Genomic DNA, 12,442 nt, shown 5'->3' with positions numbered 1-12,442 from the left:
TGGCAGTGGGTTGGATGGGAATGCAATAACTGCAGCTAGGGATACTTGCTTAACTTACTTGCATCGGAGAAGGATGGACTATCCAAGGAAGCCATGGGTACATTTAACTCTTCCTTTAGACTCCAAGTTCCAACTACCAACCATATCAGGCCAGGTGTGGCTGATCATGTTTTTCAATGGAATACCGAAATTGATTGGACAGCTATAAGGGGAGGTGGTTGTATGGGGCTTGCATCCGATAAAGTTTCTCCTATGGAAGTGGGGTAACTTAGGCTTGGAGTTGATCTTAGACACTTCAGAACGAGGAAGAAGAAGAGGCCTCGAAGGAGAAAGAAAGATAGATTAGACAACAAAGGCGAGAATTGGATGAAGCAATGGCTACTTGCTGCAAGTTCTTGAGAACAAGAACTCTCTCAAGGAGGGGGAAATTGTCATGACCCTAGAAATTATCCAAGAATATATTAGTAAATATAATAGTAGGAGTTGGCATACAATATATAATAATTGTAATTTTTTTTCTTTCTTTCTGTTATAGTGTTTTGTCTTATTCTATAGGCAGTTAGACTAGTTGTTATATTGCACATGGGAGGTTGTTAGGCTATATATAAGCCTCAGTTGTGGTTGGATGGATAGGCTTGATTTGAATGAATTCTTAATTCTCATTTCTCTCTAAAACTCTCTCCAATCTCCCTCAAGTTCTCCCCCTTTCTCTCAATATCTCTCCCTCTTTCTACTGATTTTCCCCCTCCTACAATTCTGATTTCTTCTCCCAATTCCTATCACAATCCTAACTAACCCTAGAGTTGTAACATAGGCTAACCCTAGGCACACGACACCAATCTACTCCCAAAACAATATCACAACCTCCCAACTTCAAAATTTGTAAATCTGCTGTGAATTCCTGCCCTTGCATCATCCATTTGAAATCAATACACTTGTACATATTGAACATTTTGATGCCATTAGCAATAGTCACATATAAAGGAAAAGTGGTTGTCACTTTATGGTTAAAAGCTTTGGCAGTTGCTTCATCCAAGAAGCTATGAGTCAATTAACACCATCAACCTCTTTTTTCCTGCCATTCCCCTCACCTTAATTATTTTACCCATAGAACCACCTTTTAAGGCATGGAAGGAGATTTCTCCTGCTCCATCTCCTTTTACTTCTTCCTAGTGAATCTTTGTCTCTTCAAAAACATCTTCTTCTTCATCCAATCCCTCCATCTTCAACAATTTCCTATTCAAGCTAACTTTGGCACAGCTGTTCTCTATTCAAGCCATGGAGTATTCAGAGGAAAATAAGGAACAAGGAGGAGAACTCATGTTGACAGTCAACAACCCACTTCAATCCAACTTAAAGGTACAAGAACTTTATTCTCTTAACATATAGTTAGTTGAGTTTGAGGACTTATTTGTAGAGCCCAATTCCCTACCACCTAAAAGATCCCTTAACTATTCCATTCCACTCAAACCCAGCTCCAAACCTGTCAACATACGATCTTACCGGTACCCCCCAATCCAAAAGACTGAGATTGAGAAAATGGTCAAGGAAATGCTTCAAAAATCCATCATCAGACCTAGCCTCAACGCCATGACAGTCAAGTGCGTACAATATACGCATATGTGTCAAGTCTCATACTGAATTTAGCATCAAAAGATGCTAGGTACATAAGGCCAGTAGTGTAGTAAAAATGGCATCCCCTTGTCTAGACAGTTGGCTTAGCTCTCCTGATATTTCTCTAGTTTAGGCAATCTCAATCCACATTAGATTCTACTAGGTCTCCTTTTGGAACTTGCATGAAAAGACTTGCGAACGTAAGTAGCAGTAATAAACATAAATAAAACTCCTTGACTAGCCTATTTTATCAAGTTTATGTTCACTGAACTCATAAATTCAGTGAGACATTAAGGAAGTGGTTGTTTCCCTTGCTATAAAACATATGCTGAGCATTTTTTACCCTACCAAACCACCCAAATCCAGTTTGAGCAAACATATGCCTTTTGACATACTCTTAAAATGAACAAACATGTGTTCTATGAAAGCCTAAAATTACAGTTTCTATTTTGGCAAGTAAAACAGATGTTTATACTGTCATGCACATGACAATTTGTAAGCTTATGTTTATACAAAGTACAATTGCTTTCTTTATATATGGCTTGTTTATAGAAGTTGCACCTTAAAATCTTCTCAATCTAATTAAGGAAGATGATTGTAACATAACAATTTGAGAATAAATCATCACTGCAAGTAGATGACAGTGACTAGAAGTCCAGGATCGCACTTAATTTGTGCACCTCTTAGACCACCATTCAATCTAACACCAACATGCTCTTGTAATGTTCAGTAAACATCCAGTTTAACATTTTGCAAAGAATGGAAGAGTGCAGTTTCTTGACTCCACAATAAGCATAACAAACTAGTGCAAAAAATAAAGGCAACGAAAAAATGTCGGTACAAAGTGCAAGTACCTTCGCATTTTTGAACATGTAGCACAAGGTCCTGCAAACCCATCCCTTCTGTGCACAGATGATGGAGATGAAAAGACATCTACAATAGAGGTGCAGACATCTTCACCTGCAGAAGGTGCAGAAACATTATGATCCATTTCCTGTATACACCTCTTTCTTTTAGATGCCACTTTCTCACCCGTACCCTCAGCAATATTGCCACAAACGGATCTTCTCAAGCAATCAGAAGCTAACATTTCTTGCATTTTCGACTTCTTCACTGCAGAGCAATCCATCTGCATGATCATGTCAGCATCATCAAGAGTTTCTTTAACATCTTGACCATTCTTGGAGACACTTAAACCATCTTGCACTGAAGTCTTAGAAGATTCCTCACTAGAGCAATGCTTCCGGCTTGAGCATGATGAACCTAATTCATCCTGATTTCTTAATGCTTTTGCATTAGCATCATTTGACTGAGAATCCAACCTCTCCATTCCTCCTTCACTAACTCTCTCAATGCTTCGCACTGGCAGTTCTTCAATGTTCTCACTGCATTTGTCACCATTATCTTCTTGATCTTCCATTTGTTTCATAAAACCACCTTCACAATAACTGCTGTCAACATGAGATGACTTGTCTGGCCTTTCCACCTCCCCTGTGACAAGAGTAGAGGAGAATAGTTCATATAAAATGAGATAATAACAACTGCAAGATAGACAAACTTGGTAATGTGAACATTTTACAATTAAACAACAGGCATAGCCAACATAACAACAAAGAATCTGCCAGACATTCTACCAAACATGGATTATTAGCAACTCGCATAGTGTTTCAACTTTCCCTTCACCTCTAAAATTTTAAACAGATCAATCAAATATAAAAACTTCTAGTTCAAAAAGAATGACCACGGATTGTTAATTTAAAAAAAAAAAAAAAAGGATTAAAGAGTGTACCTGCAGCACCATAGAGAGTGTGAATACTTGCAACAAATCTACTTACAAAAATACAGTGTCCATCAAATATGCAAAAATAAAAGAAAATTGTGGCTACCTGCTACAACATTTTTTCTCCATTGTTGCTTAAGTAAAGACTTATATGTGCGGGCATTCATTCTCTTCTTTTCCACAGCACTGGGCGTTGAATCTTGCTTCTCTCTTCTGCTAGTCTCCTTAGCTTCTATAACTAACTGTTTTACAGTCTTCTCATTTTCAAGCTTTTTCTTCTGAATGTCTGATGAACCAGATGCCTTCTCAGATTTCCTTGAACATGAACGGCTCAATGATTGATGTTTTTTACTCCTATCAGATCTCTTGAAAGGAGTAGAAATGCTCTGTTGCTGAACTACATTAAGTTTCCTCTTAGCTGGTATTGCCCCTAGGTTCAATTTCTCAAGGCGCTTAGACTTCCTTGTTGCTGAAGGGGGGCTTAAGCTTGTACATTCCCGTGATGGTGTCTCCCTGGCTGACCGCCTTGAACCAGAGGCATCTGATGTTGCATCGCCCTTCAAAGTAGTAGACCCTTTGCCCAAAACAGGCTTCTTTCTCACACTATTACTCTCATCAACCTTAGCCCTGCGACTAGAGCGTGTCTCATTCGCCATCCTTTAGGATAAAACAGGCATTAAAACCGTTCTTAAACATAAGCATGAAACAGTTATCTCATTGCAACAAAAAGTTGCATTTAAAACTACAAGATAGCTATTGCAGAAAACAAAATATGGAACCCCTAATTCTGGATAGAAGTAACAAGCATCTAATCAGCCAAATACGTGTTTTTGCCATCTGAATTATACCAGCAACCATAACATAATAAATATAAAACTGAAGGCCAAATGATGAACTTATATCATGACATTGTCCTCGTTATCATTCAATGTCTCTCGCCATTCGTGCATGCCAGGGCAGTGGGCAATTGGGAGTCCCACGCAAGGATTTCTCTGTGCTTACATAGCACGTGTTGTGGGCTATTGCTAAAGGGGAGCGGCGGCGCACAAAACCAACAATCTAATTTGGAGTAATGTAGGTTAACAATCATGACGAACTCAGTTGCTACCATCACAAACGACACAAAACTCAACGATACTCAACCAAAAACCCTAGGGCCTTGCGAACAATGCCAAAGCCATGGACGCACGCAAACAGATCGAAACCCCTTCTGGAACCCTAATTTACATTTAATCGTTGTTGTACATAACCAAATTCCTAAACATATTTTTGAAAACGATCGTACAAAGGCGCCCTAGAAACAAAATTTGGAAAAAAAAAACTGGGGCTTGGGAAACTACCGATCGATGGGCGACATGGAGATTTTCCTTCACGGAGAGAGAGAGAGAGAGAGAGAGAGACGATTAGACGAACCGTTTTAGCCTTTTGGGGTAACGGGTCATTTACCGCGCTGAAGATCTGCAATATTCTAGCACGTACGGCTGATATTTTACGACGCGTCACAAGAATGCGGTCCAACGGCGTAGACGAACCGAGCTGAAAATTGGCTGCCGGAGATGGGTTTATGAAGAACCGCTTGTTCGTCGAACAAGTTCACTGTTCACCGTCTCCACTACAGTACACACCTACACCGCAATGTGAAAGCATCGGCCAAACCGCCACATTAAGTCTACCCCTGTAATGAAGATCAAATATATTTCTTTTTGTTTATCTTTTTTCTCTTTTAGCAATTAATATATATGTTTGTATTAACTTTATATATAACAAAAATTTAAATGACTGTTTGGTAGTGAGTTTTATTTAGTTAAATTTGATCTTAATCTAATAAATTATGTGTTCAGTAATAATATAAGTGTCTAAACTTAATTTAATTGAGTTAAGTTTAGGAGATGAAACTCAAATTTATGAATATTATAAGGTGAAATTGAGTTTATTGAAATGTCATAATTCAATTTTATTTTTTTATAAGCTATGTATTTACTTATGTCTAATTATATAATTATGTGCATTTTTTGTCACTTAATATTATAACTCAACTCAACTCAACTTGTTAAATATGTCCAAAAAAAAAAATTAATTTAACCCATCTCAACTTAAATCAGTTGCCTCACCTCAATCCGAAAAGTGATATAATCTATAATGTGATTTGTAATTACTTACAATTACCTTTTTTTAAAAGTTAATTTATGTATTTAAATAATTATTTTTTATCTCATTTCAATTTATGATTGTGATAGAAGTTGCGAAGTAGGCAACTAGCTACAATTTTTTAGGGAGTGTTTGTTAACCAAGATAAGAGGGAGAAAATGTTAGATACGAAAAGCATTCTGGATGTTTGGTATTTCCAACGTGTTTGTTAATCTTATCTGATCATTTTCGAAAAAGGCCTCACGTAACCTCTTATCTCTCCCTTTCAAGATAAATTTATCCGACCTCCCCCTCGGATAAATTTATCTTGCTCTTTCAAGATAAGGCTAAATTACTTATCTGCCCCTTGTAAGATAATTAATGTCATTTAGTGCATTTTAAAGATTTAAATTATTAAAAAATCTTATTTATTTAACTCTTATAATTAATATTTTTAATATATTTTTAAATTATTATATGTTTTGACAATTTTTAAAATTTAAATGACATTATTCATTTCATTGATTTTTAAAATTTAAATTTCTCTCTCTATATATATTTTATTTAACTCTTTTCAACTCCTTTTAAATTTATTTTTGAACATGAATTTGAAAAATAAAATATTATTTTTAATTTTAATCTTAATTTTTTTTGACAATTCATATTAATCATAAAATACTATTTTTAATCATAAATTTGATAATAGGGATATTTTGGTAAAAAAAATCTTATCTTAGTGCTTATCATATATATTAACAAACACATGGAAAGAAAAAATACAATTATCAGTAGATTCTAAAAAATTTAACAACAGTCTGATAAAAATTTTAGAATGTTTCCCAGCCTTATTTTGATCATTCCATATCTTGATTCGGAAAGCATCACAATCTTATCTTAATACCACCTTATTTTACTCATTTTAACAAATGCCCCTTAGGATAAAAGAACATGATTCCCCTTACATCAAAATCTGGATCAAATTCTGAACCAAATTTGGTTCAAATTTCAATACTTACCCATTACAGCTGATTCTTGTACTAAATTTGGCTTAGATTTCGATACCCAACCATTATAGTCAATTGTTGTACCAAATTTGGTTTGAATAATATACTCACAATTGTAACCAATTGTTAGTTTGGTTAAGCCTTCAATACACAATAATTATAGCTAATTATTATGTTCAAAACTCATTAAAAGGAATCACTAATATAACAATATGAATAAAAATAAAAAATTTATCATATATTAAATACATATAATGAAATATTAACAATATGAATAAAAATAAAAAATTTATCATATATTAAATACATATAATGAAATATAATATATACGTTATATAGAGTTTGAGTATTTAAACAATACGTATATTTATCAAATGAATACATAAATAAATGTATATATTCTATCTGATATAAGATTAGGGCACAGAAATAATTTTTGTACTGAGATCGTATTCATCTTATACTATGGTGATCCTAGTTTGTCCACACCTAGTATATTGAATGATATTGTTCTGATCACTTCTTTCCGTGTTAAACACATAAATTTTGCGTATCATCAATGTTCGAATCTCAAATTTTTACACGTAAAAATTTATATGGCAACAAAATATTTTTAGAGGAAGAAAAAAAAAAGAATATGAGAAAATAAAGCTGAGTAGGGAAAGCGGGAAAGAAGGCAAATGCCCTACTTCTGCTATTAAATAATTCCCCCTCCCTCTTTTCGTCTTCCTCAATTTTAATTGAAATTCATTGCTTTTTACTGTGTAATTAATAATTGATTTTACTATACATTATATATTATGCACTATATACTATGCATTTTAACTATTTGAAATTCGTTACTTCTTATTGTGCAATCAACTGTATAATCAATAATTGATTTTATTATGCACTATGCATTATAACCATGCACTATATATTAGTGGAAAAAGTCAAGAGTCAACTTTTGATCAATCACTTTCAGAGACATTTTGGGCACACTATATCGATACCAGACACAACATTATATGGTATGTAATTTTCCAAGTTTACTACCTGCTAATAATCAGATAACATTGAAATTCTTTTTGGCATCAATCAACCGTTTGACCGATCACCGGAACTTCTCCAAATCCTGATGTCATTCAAAGAGTTTCTAAATCACGTCTAGTAGCGGTCCAGGATAGTATAAATGACAATAAAGTCTCAATTCAAGTAAACCTATTACAGTTGATGATTATTGTATGCTATAATTCTTATATCACATAACATCTTGACTGAGCGAGAGTCATGGAGTAACAAACTCACAAACTCAATAATTGTGTATCAAACCTCATTAATGTGACTAGATGACACCTCAAGAAATACATTTTCTAACTTTTAATCTGCATTACACATGAACTATTATGTCACATTAACAGTAGATCACATAGAATATTCACCCCATCAAATACCGACGAGGGCAATGGATCATATTTTCAATACCCGTCTCTATATACCAGTAATATGGAACCACATAAATGAACGTTCTCACCTCTAAATTAGATGGTTCGGCTCATTAGCAATTTATGCACATCAATACACAAAACAACCGTGCCAATTCAAATCTAATTATCAACACACCATTGCAATCTGATGGCTTGACCATTATCCATCAAGTTATGTGGTCAGTTATCGGCATCACATTCAGTTAATCGTTTCCCAACGATTACCCACAAGTCTACTAACGATATCTCATGTCATGTGACACATGACACACCATATGTAATGCCCCACTTTTTTCAGGTGTTAAATGACTTAGGATTTCGAGATATTTTTTTCCAACATAAACATTAATATAAACAATTCCCCAACAATCCCGTTAAACCTTCTTAGCATATCAAACATAGAATCCGTAAGCTAAGATATGTAATATCATCATAAATGCGAAAGTTAGATTGAAATCTCAAACGGTACATAATCAAAACCACTTTATTAATAACATGAAAATCGTACCATCGTTTAACATTATATCAACAAAATAATATACATCATAATCCAAAAAATATGCTACGAACACCTACTAGTTGTCGTCACTCCTCAACAATTCATTTCCTTTTAACACCGCTATTTTCATCTAGAACGTTTGAATATTTCAGGGACAAAGTCCAAATAAAATGTCGAATCATCTAACAGAGAGTTCAAAATAATTTCATGAATGTATGCAAGACATGAACAAAATTGATATATCCTTTGCCATGTCCAAACCCAAGAGAATCCCACACAACACTTAACCTGTTGAGTCAATTTGTTCATATTAATTAAGTTTTGATGATTAACAAAAATATTTTTATAATATAAATATATTTCTTTCTCATATAAAATAAATAAATTTATTTTGAATTAAAAGTGGGTATAAAGAGTAAATTTATTTTGAATTAAAAATGGATTGTCTTTAAATATGTTTCCTTCTTTTGATCATTTATGTTTCAAAAGTTTATATTTGAATTTTCATTTATTGATAAATATTTTTATTATTTATGCCAAAAGTATATTTTTTTTTGAATTAAAAGAGAATTACTTTTAAACATGTTTTCTCTTTCTCATACAAAAAGTAAATTTGCTTTGAATTAAAGAGAATTGATTTTAGACATGTTTTCTCTTACTCATGCAAAAAGTAAATTTATTTTGAATTAAAGAATATTATTTTTAGATATATTTTTTTTTGTTTTAATCATTTATGTCTCAAAAGCATATATTTGAATTTTCAAATATTGATTTCTCATGCAAAAAGTAAATTTATTTTGAATTAAATGTGAGATATATTTTCTTATTGTTTGAGAAAGCCTAAACATTTTTTGAATTTTAAACTTTATATTAATCATTTTTTTAGTGGTTAAAATGCTTATAAATACCCCCAAACTCATTTTTTAAGTATACAAGTACTTTCATTGCATATCCAAAGCACCCGAAAGCTCTCAAACATTCTCAATCAAAACATCCAAACAATCTGAGACTCTCGAAAAATTATTTCACATCCATCGAAGAGCTACAAGGCAAGAGGAGAAAAGTTTTTCAAGTCTTTTACGACAAATTTGAACTTCTCCATTTGAGATTACAAATTTATTTATTTATTTAAATATTATTATCTTGTATAATTTATTTTTAATTATTTATTTGTGTCCAAGTGTGGACAAATTATTTATAACATTTAAATTATTATTGAGGATGTATAGGTTTCCTATATCCGTTAAAATCTAGGTGAATCTAGTTTCCAATGTGAGGTAGGGAGAAAACCTTAGTGTAATGGTTGCCTAGAAACTATTATAATCTAGGTGTGTATCTAGTTTCCAATGTGAGGTAGTGTGAAAATCTTGGTGATTTTGATTTAGTGGAATCCCAATGGTGGTTAGACATTGGGAGAGTGGACCATGTGTGTGTGAAGATACCGAACAACTATAAATTATGTTGTGTCTCATTGTATTTATTTTTATTATATCTTGTGGTTTATATTTATTATTAATCTCAAATATAATTTATTATATTTATCAAATATATATTTTTAATAAAATCATTAATCAAGAATATTTATTAAAATTGAAAAAAAAATTAATCACTCAATTCATCTCCTCTCTTGAGTGGCCATACCCTAAGGGACCAATAATTGATATCAGATGGAGTGTTAAAATATTTGTGATTATCAATCTCAAATCTTATGATAAGATCTTATAATGGCCTCTTATTTTAACCAGTCCCTAAGTGATGTCTCAATCCCCTCTAGTCCTCCAATACTCATTAGAAATGATTATGCTTTTTAGAAAATTAGGATAAAATCCTATATCATTTCCATAAGCTATATTTTATGGAGACTTGTTTGGGATAGAAGCACTCATAATAAATCAAATTTTTAATAAGAACACTTATCTTGAATGGAACTCAGAACACCTCGATTCTCGTGCCCAACCTCGATTTTCGTGCAAATTCTCAAGTCTTTTGACTAAACCACCTCCTCACGCGATGCCCAAGTGCTCTGTGTGTGTGATGCCTCGCGTGTGCTTTACATGCTTCTTTTTCTCTAGGAACAAAAGCCCTTCATCTACTAAGCTTGAATCACTCTCGTCCAGTACGAATTTATCACAACTTTGAATGAGTATCCATTAGCCATGAACACACTATTTATAGTGCTAGGATCTTGCAATAATCATATCAAATCTTATCCAAATTAAATCTTATCCAATCAAATCTTATTATTAAAGTCATTATGTAGTTTTATTCTTATCTCTAAAGTCATTATGACTTCATCCTTATCTCTAAAGTCATCATGTATGTTAAACCAACTTGCTCATATTAATTAAGTTTTGATGATTAAAAAAAATATTTTTATGATATAAATGTTTTCTCTTACTCATGCAAAAAGTAAATTTATTTTGAATTAAAAGATAATTACTTTTAGACATGTTTTCTTGTTTTAATCATTTATGTCTCAAAAACTTATATTTGAATTTTTCAAATTTTGAATTAAAAGAGAATTATTTTTAGACATATTTTCTCTTACTCATACAAAAAGTAAATTTATTTTGAATTAAAGGAGATTGCTTTTAGACATGTTTTATTGTTTTAATCATTTATGTCTCAAAAGATTGTATTTGAATTTTCAAATCTTGATTTCTCATGCAAAAAATAAATTTATTTTGAATTAAAGGTGAGACATATTTTCTTATTGTTTGAGAAAACCTAAATATTTTTTGAATTTCAAACTTCATATTAACATTTTTTTTAATGGCTAGTGTGCTTGAAAAATGTATATATATAAGGTAAGTATGGAGACTCAAGATAGAACAAACTTGATAAAGCATGCAAACAAGAGTAAGAAGATTCGAAGTGCTGGAAATGTGTTGACCGGTGGAATTCTCAACCGTTTGTAACTTATTTGTAATTATCTCTTGTTGTAAGTTTGTTATTTTTACTCACTTGTTGTGTGAGGGGATTGTATTTGCTAATAGTGTGCTAGTGGTTCTTGCTTAGACAATGGATTATATGTTGGTTTTATCTCCAATTAAAAGCTAGTGTTGATTTTTCTTGGTGGAACCTCTAGCTAAGTTTTGAGAGTCTCAAGCTAAATCTTGAGAGAAAGGACAAGAATATTCACCTGTCGTCTATCGACTACGCCTTTCGGCCTGATCTTAGGCCCTAACTCATCCTCCGTGGATGAACCTTGCAGAGGAACCCTTAGGTTTTCTAGCTGAACCTTTATAAATTTATCTTGTTTTGTGTAGTTGTGTGATTTTATTGATTTCAATACTACTACAATCACTACATATTAAGATCACAAATTTAAGAGTTTCCAAAAGATGTAAAATTATTAATTTTTGAAAACCCAATTCACCCTCCCCTTATGTATTTTTCTGGGCAACAATTGGTATCAGAGCAAATTCTAAAATATTTGTGTTTCAAATCTCAAATATTAGGAAAATATCATAAAATTACCTCATATTTATCTCATGGTATAGTTGAGGAAACTTCTCCTTCTCGTCCCCCCATTATTTGATGAAACCAATTATTACTATTGGAAAATGAGGATGGAATCCTACATCTTTTCAATTAACTATATATTGTGGAAACTTGTTAGGGATGATTTTACCTTATATAAGGAAGAAGAAAAAGATTGGAGTGAAGAATATATAAATAATCATGAAATGGACCATAGGGTTAAATATATCTTGTTTTGTTCTATATTACCTAGTGAGTATATAAAATCTCGGGTATTACACTATCCTCCCATCAGTGTTCCCATACTGAACGAGATAGTAATCCATATGTTAGTCGATACTCAATTAATCGGAGTCATCATCCAACTCAATTAATCGGAGTCCTCATCCAATAAATATAAGTACTAGGAATGGTCTAAGAAGTCCTGTTATCAAATAATCTTGTCACATAGTCTCAACATTTTGAGAAT

The 12,442-nt window shown here is 32.6% G+C and overlaps 1 protein-coding gene across 6 annotated transcripts in view; it reads right to left on the bottom strand.

The window, feature by feature from the left end:
• The window catches only part of LOC127797958 (helicase protein MOM1), a 121,600-nt gene extending 116,556 nt beyond the window's left edge, over positions 1 to 5,044 (bottom strand). For 2 of the 6 annotated variants that reach the window (XM_052331196.1, XM_052331197.1), the window contains exons 1-3: positions 4,808 to 5,044; positions 3,501 to 4,051; positions 2,469 to 3,105 (exon numbers count right to left, since the gene is read on the bottom strand). In XM_052331196.1, coding sequence (XP_052187156.1) covers positions 2,469 to 3,105; positions 3,501 to 4,051; positions 4,808 to 4,836 — 1,217 coding nt within the window. In that variant the 5' untranslated portion in view covers positions 4,837 to 5,044. Of the gene's footprint in view, positions 1 to 2,468; positions 3,106 to 3,500; positions 4,052 to 4,734 lie in introns of all 6 variants that reach the window. The other 4 variants (XM_052331201.1, XM_052331202.1, XM_052331199.1 and 1 more) reach the window with 4 other exon arrangements.
• Between the last annotated feature and the right edge of the window lie 7,398 nt (positions 5,045 to 12,442).

The sequence above is a fragment of the Diospyros lotus genome, chromosome 3 (genome assembly GCF_014633365.1).
Source record: "Diospyros lotus cultivar Yz01 chromosome 3, ASM1463336v1, whole genome shotgun sequence".
Lineage (NCBI taxonomy): Eukaryota > Viridiplantae > Streptophyta > Magnoliopsida > Ericales > Ebenaceae > Diospyros > Diospyros lotus.
This window is presented reverse-complemented; position numbering and strand designations above follow the sequence as displayed.